Source organism: Dermacentor silvarum, chromosome 4 (assembly GCF_013339745.2).
Source record: "Dermacentor silvarum isolate Dsil-2018 chromosome 4, BIME_Dsil_1.4, whole genome shotgun sequence".
NCBI classification, from domain to species: Eukaryota; Metazoa; Arthropoda; class Arachnida; order Ixodida; family Ixodidae; genus Dermacentor; species Dermacentor silvarum.
In genome coordinates, this window is record NC_051157.2 from 2,355,348 (window position 1) to 2,373,535 (window position 18,188).

Here is an 18,188-nt window from a genome sequence, read left to right on the forward strand (position 1 = left end):
GGGCGGACGACCGCCCGGCTTAATGAAGCCTATCGACAGCCAAGATCCCTGGCAAATCGCGGGCATGTGACAGCATGGGACGTATCCCACAACACCGAGCAGGAACAAATTCTTGCTGGTGGTCACGGATCACTTCAGTAAATGGGTAAGAACTTTTCCCCCTACGAAAACTGACGGCACGGGTGATCATGGATGTTGATGGAGGTTTTTACCAGGTTTGGTTTTCCGGAACAGTTGATAACGGACAATGCGTCCTACTTCACTGCAAAGGTGTTCGTTGACTCATGCGCCGCACTTGGCATTAAGCATAAGAAAACGACAACCTACCATGCCGTCGAACCCCACTAGACGAGTCATCGCAACATCAAGCACATGCTTGTCGCGTTCTCTGAAAGGCATAAGGACTGGGATACCTACCTTCCAGAGATCGGGTTTGCATTGCGATCGACAGTGAACCGCTCGCACTGGGTATGCGCCTTCTTCTCACCTGGGGAGAGAGCTGCCGAATCCGATGGATAGGGTTCGCGCGGATCGCAGCGGAATGCCAGTCGCGCCGTCAGCACGAGCTGAATACGCGACGCATCTACGTGCCAAGATGACGGAAGCTTTACATAAAGCACGCTGTAATCTTCGCACTGCAAGGGCACAGCAGAAGGCGCAGTACGACCGCTCGCATCGGAACGTCCACTACGAAGTGGGCGATCTGGTGCTTCGACGCCAGCACGTTCTCAGCGATGCTACCAAAACAGTTCGCTGCCTCGCTGGCCGAAGTGGACTGGGCCGTATCTAGTGAAGAGAAGGTTTCCTCTCGCTTGTTTACCGGCTCGAGAACAAGAAAGGAAGCCGATCTCGGCGGACCGGTACACGTATGCGACCTGAAACGCTACGTGCCGCGTGATGAGCAGTGGGATGACGATCAGGCCCTCCCTCAACCGCGATCGGTGAGAGAGAGCAGTCAGAACAGAACGGCGAGCCCGCAGCCGCGCTACAATGTTCGTAGCAGGCGAAGGTAATCTGACTGCTAGTTGCGTAACCCGACGACTGCGAGGAACATTCGTAAGTCCGGTGGCGTTGCGTACCGCGTGAGCATACAGCCGCGCCGGGCTGGCACCTTGGTAGTTCCTGCCGGGGAAGCGAACGTCTAGTGACCAGGAGCGCCGAGTAGGGACGACGAGTCGTCAAGGCCACGACGGGAATGTGGCGTGAACGCTCGACGCGTGGTGTGCGGTTTCACCAAAGACTGCTGTGAGGGCCAGTGCGGTGATTATCCTGTGCTGCGACTCGAATTGGTGATGATGCTTGCGAACATTCCCTTCGCACAGACGTCGATGGTGTCCCCGGATACGGCCAACTATGCTGCTGATCACAGTGCCGTTCCGTGCAGTTTGCTATGCAGTTGCTGATAACAATTTCCAGGAGCAGAGCAAGACGAGATACGGCCGTGCGAATTGCCTGCAGTACGCGCTGGAACAACTGACGCCCTTGCAGTACTGACGGCGCTACGCCGGCCTGGAGCCGCACGAACCGCTAGCCGGCGGACGACCACCCCCTCCAGCTCAGCCGACACCTAGGGCGCAGCACTGAGAGTCACCTTCGAGCCCCGACAACGATCCCGCCTCGCAAGCCCGAGCAGTGCAGCTGACCAGGCCGCTCCGAGTCGGAATCAAGTGTCCGCCAGCTGAGGGCTACATCACCACAACGCTTCCTCGGTCGCCAACCTCGGCGGGTACTCAGGCAAACGGACGTCCCTAGGTGCCAGCCTCAACGTACGGGGGCCTTCTTAAGGGGGGGAGGATGTGGGGGAGCACACGCTGCCACCTTCTCCCGCGGGCGCTCGCCCGTCGCCGGCGCACGGAGCGCCCGCGACAGCAGCCGGGTGGACATCTCGTGCGCGCACACCGCGCGCTGCGGGAGCCGGGCGAACACGGGAGAAATGCACTTTGCCCTCTCCGGTTCTCGCTCGCCTCTCGCGACGCGCGTGCCGCGCGGGAAGAGGGAAAGTATCCGGCGGGCGAGGAGGACACTCCCCTCGCGGAAAGGCAAAAAGGCATAAAAGAGCGCGACCGAGAGACCCCCGCTCTCTCTGACCTCGCTTGACCTTCTGCCTGGACGGATTTTACCTGCTGAAAGCCGTGAGTGACCTCGTTCGCGTGACTACCACACGCGACGAGGCAAGCCTATTTTATTAGTTGTTATACAGAGCGGACTTCCCTCTACAAGTGTGTTTTATTGCTGACAGCAATAAACGTTGTTGAGTTGACTCGCTGGTTGCCTTATTCGCCCGAACCCTACGTAGCTGCGATTACACGCGCTACGGGTTGGGGAAGACCCCCACAGTCTTCACCTTTCGGACTGCTGGGGCCCCTTTCTCCCTGTCGTGGTCCTGAGGAAGACGACGACACCCTCTTGGACTCTGCCCCGTTGGCTTAGCCCTCTTTGGCTGAGTCAACCTTGCCACTTGGCCTCGGTCAGCCACTTTGGAGGCTGGCCTCGGTCTTTAGGAGGGGGGAATGTGGGGATCGAGGTGCCTTCCCGCGCCTCGTCCCCCAGCTCGCGCGTGGCGCTTAGCTCGATCCCCGGGAACCGCCGCCGTAACGGCAACATGGCGGACATGGCGAGCGCGCCGGACTTACTTTCCCGCGCAAACCGTGCTTCTCCCCCCCCGGGATTGGACTTGCCCCGCGAGAACACGTCACCGGGACGCGCCCTGATTGGCCTCCCGCGCGGCGGCCCCCGGGCACCCTCTCCACCCGAGCTCTCGTCCGCTGAGCGCTTCCTCGCCGCGGCAGAGGCTCACAGGCTCGCAACGAGGTGGTTACATGAGACCTTTGTTCTCGCGACTCCTCGCTTTGTTCTCGCGACTCCTCGTTATCGCGCTTGGCGGACCGCTACCTGGTTAGCCCTAGCGCAGCGGGCGCGCGTACTCGATCGGTCTTGCGGCGAGCCTTGGCCCGTAAGCGCCGTGACTGTAGCACTGAGCTGTACCTTGGGTGAATAAACCCGTGTTTGTTGGCGATCTGACTCCGGAGCCTTCTCTGCGCCGTGTCGGAGAGTCGACGAACCCTGCCGTAGCGCCTTTGTGCGTTGCGGAGTGGAGGAGCGTCGTGCCCTTTCCTGACCGTCGCTCGTAGGGTAAGCCTTGTGCAAACCCATCTCCACAATTGTTATGGACTGTCTTTCACCTAGCCAATTGTTTCTAACGAATATTATAACGCCGCCTCCTCTTCTGTCGTGGCGGCATACAGCAAATTGTTCAAAATTGTTTATTTGATATAATTTAACATTGATGTCATCTACATTCACTTCAGTCAGAATAATCGCATCTAATACATTTTTGTATGGCTCTAAATAAAGCTCTAATAAGTCCCAATTCTTATGTATGCTTCTGATGTTAATATGGATCAGGTCAAGGCATGCAGCTTTTTCTTCCTCGCAGATGTATCTCTGCCGAGGAACTGTTACGGCCTGTTGGTACTGCCGAGATACTGTTACGGTCTGTTGGTACATACTTGTAGAAAGGATGGAACCCAACCCTCAAGACGCAAACACGAGAAGAGAAGTAGACGGACACACGCTGGGACTACCAACAAGTTTAATGAAAACAACCACACACAAGTTCGCGGGGAAGCTAGAGCGCGCATGCCTCGTACATACCACGTGACTATCAAAGAAAAACACAAAAAGACACCTAGTAACCACACTTTTCCAAATAAGCTATTTCTTTCTTTGCCAGCGATAACGAGGGCACACTAACACATTAATTGTCACCATGTTTTCAGATATGGTACGCTTCAATCAGTTCTCGTTCGTATCGTGTGGTTCCCCTGCCAATAATTTGTGTGTGTTCTAAAACAGGTGAACAGCCGCACACTCGGCAATGAGCAGGCAGGTTTGCTCCTCCTCCTGACGTGACAGACGTTTCATGTTCTTTTAAGCGGACATTAATACAATGCCCCGTCTGGCCTATATGGTATGTGATAAATAGAGGCCGGATCTTCAGGCATTAATAAAGCCCGTTTTAGGCGCCAAAAATAGGCGGGCAAAACAACGTTTTAGGCCTCCAACGTCGTAAATATAGGCACAATAAATCTTTACATAAATGCCAATTATTTCAAACGAAGACGTGCGCGGCCTGTATCTACGACCAAAAAACAAGAAATGTTATTGCGTATGATGGCACAAAGGCGCCAACAGTTGAACATAGCCGTGCAATTGCCCCATAACTGCTGGACTAATGACGATCCATTGGCTTAATTCTACAAGCACACTGCTCATATTCATGTTCAACATCCACTGTACTTGAGCGTCGCATATAGTGAAACAGGCATGAAAAAGAATACTTGAAAGTTGGGAATACTGATAAAAAAAAAAAGCGCTACTGTCTGCCTGGCGCAAATAAATTAAGACACAACAAAAACAGATAAATAATGAATGCAAGAGAGACTACGATTTATTAAGAAATTAACATGTTCTTACTTGAGGACTGTTAGGTACAACTCTGTCAATTTTCTCGTATACAATGACATTATCCGAATTGTACAGGCAAAACGTCCCAACACTGCCAAATACACTTCCGCCCAATTTGAAGTGCACATGTTTGAAGAAATATGTGTAGAGGGCACGCGGAACGTAGTCCAAAAATCGCTGTGAAGATTGTGTAAACACATCAAACTACCACCATCTCCAGATTTTTGGATTCAAAATTGTGCCTCTTGTCACTGAGAGTGATCTTGTACGTTGAGAAGGAACACTTGACGGCGGTGAACACCTTAAAAACTAAATTACAAACAAAACAAAAGCCGCATGCACGCAAGTTTTCTTCCTTCTATTGCTCTTCACTCTCCTTTCCCGTGACGGCTCTCCGTGGTTTCGCATTCGCCAAACGCTTGCGCCATGTGAGCGCGGCGGCGTATTTTGACCGGCGCCTCCCATTTCACTGCTGCTAGCGGTTGTTTTTCAGGAGTTGGTTGAACTAGAGGACTCAGTTAAACCCCATAGACTTCCTAACAGTCAGTGTTGCCAGGTAACATGAATAACGCTCTCTAACTGCACTCGAAATCGAAACTTCAGGGTAAATAGTGTTCATATGGGCGCCGATATTGAAAATAGACATTTATAGGCATTTAGGCACAAACGCCAAAATAGGCATTTATAGGCACTATAAAAACACTATAAAAGCCCTTCTTAACCTCTAATTCATGCTCATATATCAAAGTGGGGCGATAGGAGCGCAAGGAACTAAAAAAACATTTGCCTAAAATCCGGTCTCTAGTGATAGACAACATTTTTGATGCAAGTTGTGAAATTATGGCTGGTACTGCAGGCACTCCTACGCTTACGATTTTCAATCCTAGCACATAAACTTGACATTTTGCATGGCGCTGAAAAGAACCCGAACGCCGTGCCTTGTGGCAACATTTTTCACATTGTGTGAAACCTTGTGGATATACGGCATGACTTCCACTCGCTTACGGTCCTCATTGGCAGTGTTAAGTGCTCTGCCTTCTGTTTCTTTTTTCAACTTTTCCAGTTTTGCCTCAGCTACTGCCTTGAGGACAGTGTCGGGAAAGCCGGCCACCTGTAGATGCTTAGTCTGCTCATGAAAACTTTGCTCCACTGAATGATGGCAGCTTCTATTGAGGACATTGTTGATGCAAAGGGTGGCTATTCCACGCTTCACTAGTTTAGAGTGCGACGACTCGAATGGTAGAAGCTGTTTCTGGGTTCGAGGCGCAGACATCCAGCAGACGTGACCATTGTCAGAGAAGGTTACAAGTCTAAAAACCTATTTGCATTGTCTGATGCCAGTTCTTTCGTAAAATTCAGCGCCTTCGTGCACGCTCTGAATGAGCTAAAATATCGCTTGAAACCAATTCTAGTTCCAAAGTTCTAGTTTAGGTCCTTCAGGTTTAACAAGATCAAAAAATCAACAACAAACCTGAAGACCTTGACTACCCTATCGTCATTTAAAGAGCTGCTCAAACTGTTGTCAAATTTTGAAAGAAAAGTGTGACATAAGACAGGTGCCACATTGGACCCTTTGCAGATACCATTCTTTTGCACAAACAATTCATCCTGAAATTCAACAATCTTTGACGATAGGTACATGGTTAGAGGTTCCAGGTTAATAGTTAGAACTGCCCCGTTTTTTTCGATGAGCTCCCACACAGCTACAAACAAATCAGCATGTGGCGATAAATAAAACAAGTCCTCTACGTCTTCGGAGAACGGCGTGTTGGCAAAGAGCTGTTTTTCACGCAGAAAGTTCACCACACAGTCCGAAGAATTGGCAGAAAACCGATCAGCTACAATGAGAGTCTTTAGCTAACGTTAAAGTAAAGGCCTACCGACTGCTGCCAGGTTCCCTTTTCCATTACAATGGCTCTAAACGGTCAGTCAACTTTATGAGTCTTAGCTGCAAAGAAGACAGTCAGTTTGTCCATCTTTGTTTTTCTTACCTCTTTTGCTAGCTTAGCCATGTTAAGCTCACTGAGAAGCTTGATAGCCTTTGTCTTGAGTTTTACAGGTTTTTGGGTTACCTTTTTAAAGTTCTTTGCAACCGCTTGCATAGATTTTCTGAGAATAGTTCGCGGGGAAGGACAATGAACCCGCCTTCTTTATCAGCCTGTAGTAAGCTAGGTTCTACTCACGAAAATACCGAACAACGGTGCGTAGTGAGCGTTCGCCGCTTCTATGTGGCCTCTCTTCAGAATGCAGAAGGGAATCCACACCTTCAGATATGCAGCGTTCCTTTTCTTCTGACGATGCCTTGCTGGCAATATGATGAACCGTTGCCAGGAGACGCGATGGGGGCACGGTGGGTTCCAAGCTGAACTTTGGTCCCTTTTTTAGTAGCGAGTGAATATCAGGCGGCACTGTCTGCACTCGAAGGTATGTAACCGATCCACCAGAACGCCCGGTAGATGGCTTGCGGGGTAGATTCAGTCGCATAGAGTTCCAATATACCTCAGTCAGCTGTGATGCCATACGTCGGTGTTGCCGCAGTGTGTCCAGTGAGCGATAGTCCTTTTTCCCATTCAAACAAAGCAACTGAAGACAACCTTGCAAATGACCATCCTCTCTTCTAGCTTCGGACTTCAAAATTCTGCATATGCATTTGCAATGGCCAACCGAAGCCTCAAGAAGGCCAAACATGCTAAGGACACCAGGAGGAGGTACCCCAGTTTTGATGTAACCTGCTAAAAAGCGTGCCTTGCACGTCGTGAGGGAAATTGCAGCGCCACATGCAGTCAGTTGGCTTTCCTTCGAACACACATGTAAAAAGCCGCTCATTGTAGAAGAAACAAATTGTAGAAGGGTCTGTTGCTGGGTCTGTTGGTACAGGGGCGTAGCCAGAAATTTTTTTCGGGTGGGGGGGGGGTTCACCGGCCCGACCAGGGGGGGGGGGGGCAAGCCTCTGCTTTCCTCTACGTCTCGTGATGGATAATAAATAATCAAATGGCCATGATATACATGTATATCAAGGACATGGGACCGCCACCCCCCCCCCCCCCCCTTCACGTGTGTGTGTGTGCTTGTGAAGAAATTATGTAAAAAGTAAAGTAACCTCAGTAAATACAGTAAGGACGACAGGTACAGTGGGCGTTTGGAGCAACGGTCTCTCATCGCGCCACTGAATGGACCAGTCTTCGAAAACGCATCATTGAGACGACCCGTGCGATCGGAGAAGACATCATTAATTGTTAATTTCCGTTAAGCATAGATGGCGTCGTCCTCGTCGGGGCGAAGTGCCTTTCACAAGTCAAGGACGGCTACACGCGTGAAAATGCACGTGTGACCAGGCTATACCTACTCCCATAGCAATAGCTTGTTCGCTGCGTCTTTGCGCTAGAAAACTTAAATACGCGCAAAAACGCGTAAGGATTTTTTTTTTCAAAGCTTTTGTCGCCCTGCTCCCTCATACGAGAGGGTTGCATTTCCTGCGGCAAGTGCATGGGCCGCTGTGTCTTCCGCTTTGTGCGAGCGTGCAGCTGTCATCGTCTTTACGTCAACAGATTCAGAATTGTACAGAATATTTCACCGCACAGCATAGATATGGCATGTGTACGCATTTTAAGTAGTGCGTGCAACTCATTTCTGCTTCACTTACGCCCGTGCAAACAGGAAGCGGCCTTGTACCTCACAGAATCTCGACTGATTGGTGTACTAGTGATGCAGGGATGAACTCCAGTCTTGTTCAGTGCATAGTGCACATAATCAATTTCTCAGGACGCGTGAACTCCGACGAGAACTGTCAGCGCGTGCAACAAGAGTTTACTCGCGCTGTACTGCGCACAGCAGTAATTCATGCTTGTCGGCTGTCTGTTTCGTGCATTCTGTTGCGAGTCAGTGGAATTTCACTGCTGTCATCAACCCCTTCGTGTGTACATTGCTGGTTTGGGATTCCAGAACAAAACAGCAACTACCAGCCTTCCGTAATAGCTGGTTTGGGATTCTACAACACCAGTAATTACCAGCCTTCCGTAGGGGCGTAATCGCAAACAAGAGACGTTTCTCGCGCAGACTAAGCCTACGTTCACACTTCGGAAGCGGCAAGCGGGCGGAAAGGCCAAAGCGGCCGGAAAATTTTTTCCGTGCCTGTCCAAGTTGTTCACATTTGTTTTGCTAACGCCGCGGCCGTTGCTGACGTTTTCGTCCAGATCCATCTAGTCTGCGTACGTTTGTCGGCGTGGTGGCGCTCATTATCGCATTATTTCGAGCAGTATGTTCATTCATTGACCCACGTACCGTCATCAAAAGTGATCATTTTACGCAACTTCGCGTGTCATCTGCGACCTTCGGTAAATTCGTCGGCGTTCCGTAATTCTCCTCACAAGGGCGCGGTAGCGCTGAGTCACAGGTTGGTGCCTAGGCGTGATAATATTTCTTTAATAGCTTTTATTTACAAGTTGCAATAACATTTCATCATTTCGTATTGTCGGCGCCTCCAGGACACCAAAGGGGCAACGGGAACACCACAGCTAAAACCCGGGCTGGCCCTTGTGTTGGGGCTCGCCAAAGCCTGCGCGTCCTACGTGAGACCTACGCTCTCAATCTATCGTCGCGACGAGAAAAGCACCCCGTGACTTCTGCAACATACCGTACACGTGCGAGGAGAATTATGGAGTGCCAACGAGGAATCTGCCTAACTATTGTCTGCCATGGAAATGGAAGAAGAAATGGCTTTTATACTTCTACCTACTTGTTTTCTAGAAATGGACAATGAATAAACGGAAGACGCGGACACCTCGGAAACGGCGGTGGTGGGTTCGCCTGGCTTTGCTAAAGTGTTAGAAGTTGGGTCACGCCAAGCCTTCGTTGCCGCACCTCCGGTCGCGTGACGTTAAATACTATCGCGAGTATTGCTGACAGTACGTTTTAGTGCCACTCTTGTCGTAGAGCAAGGGCTGGTTCTTGATCGCGTCGACCAGCATTACAGCCTACACTTTTGGTGCCATGTTGAATTTTACGACCGGTTTTTACATGCTAGTATAGCTTCCAGTGAAGCAGAACGACTTTCCGCCGCGTTTCCGCTTCGCCATGGCCAAAAAAATCGGCCCGAGACCAATTTGGCTCGCAGCCTGTTTTTCTGCCTGTTTTGCCGCCTAGGCGGGCGGATTTTTGCAAGATTTTGCCGCTTCCGACAGCTTCGAGACCAAGTGTGAACGTAGCCTAAGATCCTGCACGAGCGCGGCCTAACCGGCACCTGAAGGGAAGCGGCGGAAATGTATACCGGAGATTTTGACCACCTGGGGTCTTTAACGTGCACCTAAATCTAAGTAAACGGGCCTCGAGCGTTCTCGCCATCATCTAAAATGCGGCTGCCGCATTTGTTGCTTCATTTGTTGCGCATTTGTTGCTTCAGAATATGGCCGCCACATTCTCGCCCAAAACTTCACAGAGTGTCAAAGCCTTAACAAACACTGTGACAGTTTTTTCTATATTCAGACATGATTCTCTGTAAGTTACCAACCCAAATGGAAGCGCCCACGAATGAAATTGTGATAGTAGCACCGGTGTCATGAATTATGTCAGCGCGAAGCGACGAAAAAAAAGGGTGGGTAAGTGGGGGGGTTGCGGAAAAAATTTCGGGGGGGGGGGGGGGTTTGAACCCCCCCAACCCCCCCCCCCCCTGGCTACGCCCCTGTGTTGGTACATACTTGTAAAACCAATGGAACGCAGCCTTTAAGACGCAAACACCAGGAGAGAAGTAGACGGACACATGCTGGGGACTAGCAACAAGTTTAATGAAAACAACCACACACAAGTTTGTAGGGAAGCCAGAGTGCGGATGCGTCGTACATACCACGTGACTATCAAAGAAAGAACACATAAAGACACCTAGTAACCACACTTTTCCAAATAAGCTATTTCTTTCTTTGACAGCGATAACGAGGGCACACTAACACATTGATTGTGACCATGTTTTCGGATATGGTACGCTTCAATCAGTTCTCGTTCGTATCGTGTGGTTTCCCTGCGAATAATTTGTGTGTGTTGTAAAACAGGTGAACAGCCACACACTCGGCAATCAGCAGGCAGATTTGCTCCTCCTCCTGACGTGACAGAGGTTTTGTGTTCTTTTAAGCAAACATTAATACAACGAATGGAAGGACTGCCTTCAAGTCACTTTTCGGACTGCTGGTGTCACGGACGCGTTGGTGAACAATCACGCACGACTTTCCATATTTCGCTTGCTATGAGCAAAGCCCGAAAAAAAAAAAAGTCATTATGGCATGTCATAAGAGCAATGAAAACAACTGAATGGTTTGTTTTAGGACGTAATAACAGTTTCCTGAGCGGTAACCACACCTTGAATTCAAAAATTAGAAACTTCTTTAATAATATTCTCTAATTAGCTGGATAATTAGCACGGAAAAGTTATTGTGGAGGTGGGACTGGGAAACGAACACCATCGGTGTCATCATCGTATATTTATTTATTTTTTATTTATTTATACAGTACTGCTAGCTTCAAGATGACGCTGTAAACAGGAGTGGGTGACATAAAACACAGAACAATGTGTTCATGCATAAAAAGAAATGAAGACACAACAAGCGTGCCACACAAATCGACAAGAAGTTTGGGAATGCACTCACGAAAAACACCTGCTACAACCTTCTGTGCAAGAAAGAACAAATAAAGCACATACGCTGCGTTTGAAGCACTGATTGCAACTGATTGCAACGATGATTACAACTGAAGTTCTTGCACAAATGTATCGGTAGTTGGGCATTCCACAATGCCTGCCGATAGTCGGATCCATTCGCAAATTGTCTTCGGAAGCAAAGAATTTGCAAATTTTTCAGTACGGCAGGAATATTCCTTCAATTTTTTTTATTATGGTGCAATCGGGTGGTTCATCTGGACACTGGCTCTATATATGTGTGTTTGTGTATACCAAGTTTATCGTAGAATAGCGAGTGCATGTACTTTAATTGGTCTCATTGGTGCCGCTTTTGTAAAAAATCTAGACCTGCTTTTTGTACCAGAGCACTCGCAGAAGTATGCCAACTATATGAACAGAACCCAACTGCTTTCTTTTGCATAGATTCTAGATTTTTAATGTTGCCTCGAGTGTACGGATCCCGAACAATTGATCCATGTTCTATTACAGGGTGAACTAAAGTTTTATATGCTATTAATTTAACCTTGTTGTGTGCACTTTCACAGGGTTCTTCTTAATGAACTCTTTCCCTACCATGTTCCCGGGAAAGTAGGTGTTTTTTGTATGTTACGGCAGATGTTTTTTTCGGAAGGAACTACTGCACTCAATATTTAGTGTAATACATAAACAGAATGCACTTTTCACGCATAATAGTTTTATTAACGAGATAGATGTATGTCATAAAAAGATATAAATTGTTAAAATCTAGATTGTGCGATAAAATTGAACAAAGTTTGTATAAAGACACGCTTGTATCTACTAAGAAAACACTGTTACGAAAATTATGATATACAAAATGTATTGCCATCTATTAGGTACTATCTCTGAAGAAAATCCAACTTTTTCATTGAACAGGTATTTTGCTACAAAAATTTAACGGCAAGCACTACAGTGGGGCATGCCGGGGTGGCCACCCATGTTCCGGGCTGGTTTGCGTCGTCGTTGCTTTGAGACTCGAAGCCCGACGAAAAGTCAGCGTCGTCTGACTCGCTGCTATTCGATGTATCGATAAGATCAGCTGCAGAGGTAATGGAATCGCGATATCTGCGATCTCCTGAAGAGCGTGCGCCGTTTCCGGAGCTGGACATTTTTGCGTTCTGCTTTGACGATCGCGAAACTTTGGAGCACGCTTAAAAATTATCGCTATGTCTATCAAAATGTTTATCATGAGCTAGATTGCAAGTGCCATTGGCCGCGGCTGCAGCGTTCAACTAGCTAGTCCTAATGCCGCTATCTACGGCTGTCGGTGGATGGGGCGCCATTGTGAAGTGCTTGTTGCTCATATAAGTTTGCATTTATTGACAATGTTTGCATTAAACACAGCAGCATTCTGCAAGCATGTTTTGTACTCTTTGAAAAGGATATGAAGTCTAAGAACATGCATGGAGCTTCATATTTGGTTAAAGCATGAGCGTCGTTTGCTCATTCACACATGTGTTTTCCCAAATTGTCGTCTGCCACAACCTGAAGTATACTTAATACAGAGCTGCGCTCAGGCTTGCCTGCCGGATCGTAGTGAATGTTTCCTGCTTTTCATTTCTTTCTTTTTCCCGCCAGCGCAGTAAGGCAGTACCTCAACCCTCCTAGTGGCTCGGTGAACAAAAACTTGTTAGACTAAAATTGCAGAAACTAGGAACAGACCTTCAAAATTTTCATTATTCCTTGGGTTCCACAGGTGGTGCTGGCATTTCCAAGAGGTACATTCACAAAAAAGGAGACAAAACCGTTGTGATGCGCTATCGCACGTCCCCGTGAGCAATGAAATCTCGGAATTGCATATGAAAGATATTTTCGAACAGCTACAAAAACGTTTGCACAACGATGTATGCACTTGTCCTGTCAAAATCAAATGCTCATATCCTGCCAACTTAAGTACATGGCATGGCGGAAATACCTGCATTACGTATAGCATGTATGCAAAATATGTGCTCCAAATATGTTCCTGTACCTGTAGACAGTTTTAACGAGAGCCTCTATTCTGAACTATAACTCCAATGCCAATGCATATTTTAGCAGATTTTGGGAACGGATGTCTTGAAAGTGATGCTAGCTTTAGGATTTTTGCCAAGCACGTGACTTCACTGTCTTTTGTAGTGAAGCCGTGCCTAGCCACAATGCACCCCCTCATTATGTCTTTCGTAGTGAAGTCATTCTGTAAATTTGAAGTGAAATCATATTGTAATTCCATAATTTTGTCATGTCAATAATTCTAAAAAAGTTTATTAGTGCATCTTTTTAATTAGCTGCATAACTATTTTAATTTTGCGTGCAAGTAATGCCTTCCTTATCACATAATCCACCTGACAGACCGAATCGTCTAATTTTTCATTGGTTGTCCAAGTTCTAACTAAAGAAAAAAACTAAAGACAGCTCTCAGTACCGCTTGCACTGAAATGGAAATATTGCACGATAAAATTACATGTGCACGTGTAACTGCTCATTGCGAATATGTGAGATCGATGCATTGAAACATTAGCTGATGTTTTACAAATAGTATATAACACGGATTTGTTTGATTGCATCTTTCTCCCAAAGAAACTGCTCAGTGGCGTGACGCCGCCATAATGGTGCCGTCACAAAAAAACCTGATGTCACCATTGTGACGACCACATGCAGTGGCTGTGCATTATATTGTGCCAAGAAACGGTGCATGTAAAGTGTCCTGTGTTTGCAATTTGCTCAGATGAATTCATTTGGTAGTAACTAACTTCCCTTGCTTTGAGGGCACTTTCACAAATGTTCGGGAGGGCACTCTTGCGGTGCTTGATTGGACCGCCTGAAATATGATGCCACCGGATGTCCTTGCGGCCACTACCTAACAGGGCATTGTTTTGTGTGCAGGTAACACAGATTCTTCTTTTTCTCTCGACTACACACTGGGCCTGCTGACGCTTTCGCGGGAGTTATCGCGGCAGACCCAGCCTGAATTCTTCCTGACTGTGCGTGCTGCAGACCATGGGGAGCCGCCCCTAAATGCCACTGCGACAGTGCACATAGTGGTCAGCCCTGTTGACAATGCACCGCCTCATTTTGTGCCAGCCGAGCAGACCATTGAGGCAGTTGAAAACCAGCCGGCAGGAACATTTTTGCTGGCGCTGACTGTGCGCAGCAGCTCCTCTATCTTCTTCCAGCTGGAGTCCGGGAGCGGCAACCACTTCCGATTGGACCCTGTGACAGGTGTGCTCACCACAGGGGAGGAGGCCCTGGACTATGAGCAAGCAGCTGTGCACAGGCTGGCAGTACGTGCGACCAACTTGGCTGGTGCCACTGCCCTGGCTCATGTGATTGTGCAGGTGCTCGACTCCAACGACCATGCACCTCGTTTCCTCCAGCTGCTGTACCGAGGCACAGTGAGTGAAGCCGCCCCTGCAGGCAGTGCAGTGCTCAGGGGCAGCCAGCCACTGGTGGTGGGTGCCCAAGATGAGGACACTGGGGTCAATGCTCAGCTTGCCTTTGCCATCGTGGAGGCCTGGGCCCGCAGGCTGTTTCGCATCGATGCCAACACAGGTTGGTTGGCATGCAAACTGGGATTGTAAGCGTGCTTTATCATGACGTGGGATATGACGCGAGGGCTGATTCATACGGCTGTTGGTACAGGTAAGTAAGCCACTGAGACTGGACACCTCGGTCACTTGCTTATTGAAAAGCCATACTGTGAGGTCTTGAGCTCTTTAAGAACAAGGGACACAGCACTGCTACCAAACAAAAGGGCATTTATTACACCTTTTATATGACAAAGCCAGCTAGCCGAATTACAGCGAATGTAACATGCCGATAGAATGCGCTGAGGAATATAGGAAATTATACTCGTGATGTAATGACATCGAGCGAAAATGTTCATCTCATGCCAGACACCAACATCTAAAGGCGCATACACACGCGGCAAGACACGCGCCGCCTAAGCAGCCGCAAAGCAGGTTTTTCTTGCCATGGGAAAGATTGGCCCTGGACCAATTTTTCGCGGTTTGCCGCATGCTGCGGATGAAGGAGACCAATGAGAGCGGCCGCTTCAGTGAAGTGTGTGCGGAAACTGGTGTCATGCGGACCCGCCTGACTGCTCGATTCGTATTCCCGTCCGGTATCAGCCAGGAACTCAATTTGCACCATCGTCTGCTTGCGCTAGCTCCCGGAAGGGGTGGAGTCTATGCTGTCACATTGTGGGGATTGAGGGAGGCGCCGGCGCCATTGCACGGGCTTCACTTGTTCTGTCATCCCTCGTCTTCATTCCCCGCCCGCGCGTAACTGGTTCCCGCGGTGGCGCTGCGCACGCGGTGGGTTGCGGTGAGGGCGGGGCACTGACGTCACTACAGGGCCACGTCTCGGCTGCTAGCGGTGGAGCGTGGCTCTCTTATCTCCGGGACCAGCGCACGCTACGTACATGCTTTCCTCTCGTCCGCCGACACCTTTGTGACTAGGACTGGATCTCGCGCACGCTGCCTTTGCCCGTGCGGGGAGCGCGTACTTATCCTGATCCTTTTCCCGACGCTAAGTCTTCGCGCGGTGCCTAGCGCTCGCCGAGGTCGTACCATGCCAAGCCGCACTTGCCGAAAGCCTAAGCCAAAGGATATTGCCCCAGCTCTCGTGAGTTGACCCATTGGTTATCGCCAGAGCAAGTAGCATAGCCACCGGGACTTTTCCTAGCAGCGTGTCCCAGCTTGAGCCTGTGCTCTCGCTGCGACGTGCTATAGGCACCTGTTATTGTATTTTCGCCCTTGGTGCGGGACCCCTTTGGTTCCCCACAGCGCGGGCGTTTGTGCAGTGCTGGTGCCGACGGATTCAATAAACGTTTTCTGTCAACTCAGGGCTTTACTGTGTTTTTGCGTGCGTCGCTCGGTAGCCCCTTGCGGCCTCTGAGCTCGCACGCGAGTGGTGCTGGAGGCAACGGCTGACGCGCAGCCGGTGCTCCATTTGCCATTCCCATTTGCTAAGCAGGTGAAGCCTAGCAAATGGGAAGGCATTCGTGGGATGGTCCAGCGGAGCACACCACCGAGCCTGAAGTCCGTCCTCGCTGCAATGAAGTCCTGCAGTCGAAACTCGAGCTGACAGTAATAGTGCTGTAATGAGTGTGGGAACAAAGGAGCAGAACATGCTAGGGAAGTGGCCTGTGGTGTAAATGTGCAAGCTGGGGTGGGGAATGGGAGATCGCCATGGCTTTTTTGCGGAAAACGCAAACGCACGGCCAGAAACAGAGACGAGCCAGAGTCGTTGGCAATGCGAAAGCGGAAGGAAAAGCATGCGCCGAATTGTTGATTATCGACGCTCGACATGATGATTATCGACGCTCGTCGCAATGGACCTTGTTGACACCACTGACAACACATTGGCTCGCGATGCTGGGCTCGATTTGAGCGATTTAAGCTTCGTTGAGCGCGACATGCTGCTGGGGGCTCGCGCTGCCGGCTTCGTTGCGTACTAAGACGGTGGCCTTGACACCGGCTTTCCGAGCGCGAGAGCAGCGAGGACTCCAGCAAGGCGACGTTGGGCGACAAGGCTGGTCACAGTCCGGATGGGCCGTTGCGCGGACTGTTCGGGCATTCCGTGACATCACATGGATGTGGCATTCTCTGCTGCTTGCAATTTCAAGTGTGAGTTTAACGAGCCAGTAACACCAGCGCAGCACAAGGCGATAACGGAAGTACTGAAACTCGAAAGCGTGCGGCGCAGACTCGAGCGAAAACGAAACCTTTAAACCACCCATGTCGTTATCAAGGGTAACGCAAAAAATAAAGTTTTTTTTTTTCTAGGAATCTAATAGAAGTAGACAAGTAGCATTTTCTTCCATCTTATAATCGAACTAAACTATCTTTTTAAACTATCTTTTTAATCAGAGTGGTTGAGTACTAGTGACATAATTTTCTTGAGGAGTGCCTTCTTCATTGGGTAAGTACCTGAATGTCCCTGGGGAGTTTCTTATTGTGTCCTGCATTTACCTAAATTTCTCGATTAATAAAGCTCTGTTCGCGATTATATTGACACCTTAGACATTCCAGAGCATTACTCTGTCACATCAGCTTGATTTATTGTTTGCCTTTAGTGTCCCCTTAAAGGGACACAGGGGTGGGACTCCTGCGCCAATTGTGTCATTTTGATACAAATGCAGATTCCTGCGCCAAACATAGAATATGGAACGAAATTACGCCACGCTGCGCCAGAACTGCTTTGGCATGTGTTCTCCGGTAGTAGCCACGAACAGCGAGCGGATTTCTTCTCAGAAAAAGAGTGCAGCCGCTCTCGTTCCGCAGACCGCGCGTCGGCGCCTCCCCCACAGTTTCTTGTGATTTTCATGCGTATAACATTGTGCTTTTCGGTGCTTCCGGTAAGTGTCTGGTGCGCAAGCGCGCGACCACTCCCGGCTGTTGTCACTGCTGTCGGAACGGCCCGGGGTGGCTGTATTTAGAGTATACTAGAATACGGTTGAGTGGGCTGAGCGGCGTGGCGCTTCATAGCTGAGGCTCAAAACAATGAAAACTAGGCTGAGGGCACTGCGAGCGAACTAGATATTAGGGAGGCTCATGCTGCAGCGGGTTCAGCGAGCAGGCGTCTCTGTCCCCAGGGCCATTATACCGTAAAAATATTCCAATATGTTTTTATGCCCATATGGGCGAGGCCTGAGCCATTTTGACCTATCGGAAAGGCATATTGGCGAATTTGCAATAAAAAGTCGCAGTGTCGCCCGAAAGGTGAAGCATCGATTGTGATAGCAAATTAGTATACAGTTATGCGAAGTAAGGATAGTTTTTTATCGGCCGTATGAACTAGTAAACGTTCACTTACTAACTAAATTAACATGCATGGTGCCAGGTGCGCACTCGCAAACATGAACACATCTCACTCGCTGTCTAAAACGCTGGAGTAAGAAAGTGTGGGAATCCTCGGGTCCCATAACAGCCGCACGGGCAGCGAACGTCGCGTCAAGCGCATGCGTGCCAGGGAGAGTTGGGAGAGGGGAAACTTTCCTTCCGCGGGCGGCGCGCGGGAATCGCAAGCGCTATCAGCGCCACTGGGTGGGTCACGGGAGATC

At 49.3% G+C, this 18,188-nt stretch overlaps 1 protein-coding gene and 1 long non-coding RNA gene across 7 annotated transcripts in view; one reads left to right on the forward strand and one right to left on the reverse strand.

Annotated features, from left to right (window-relative positions):
* LOC125945151 (uncharacterized) overlaps positions 1-16,024 on the reverse strand; it is a 39,670-nt gene extending 23,646 nt beyond the window's left edge. Inside the window, exon 1 of the long non-coding RNA XR_007466662.1 lies at positions 15,860-16,024. This is a non-coding gene — a long non-coding RNA (uncharacterized LOC125945151). The remainder of the gene's footprint in view (positions 1-15,859) is intronic.
* LOC119448018 (fat-like cadherin-related tumor suppressor homolog) overlaps positions 1-18,188 on the forward strand; it is a 653,800-nt gene that overhangs the window by 205,980 nt on the left and 429,632 nt on the right. For all 6 annotated transcript variants that reach the window (XM_049666727.1, XM_049666730.1, XM_049666726.1 and 3 more), the window contains one exon: positions 14,009-14,674. In XM_049666727.1, the coding sequence (XP_049522684.1) occupies positions 14,009-14,674 (666 nt within the window). The remainder of the gene's footprint in view (positions 1-14,008; positions 14,675-18,188) is intronic.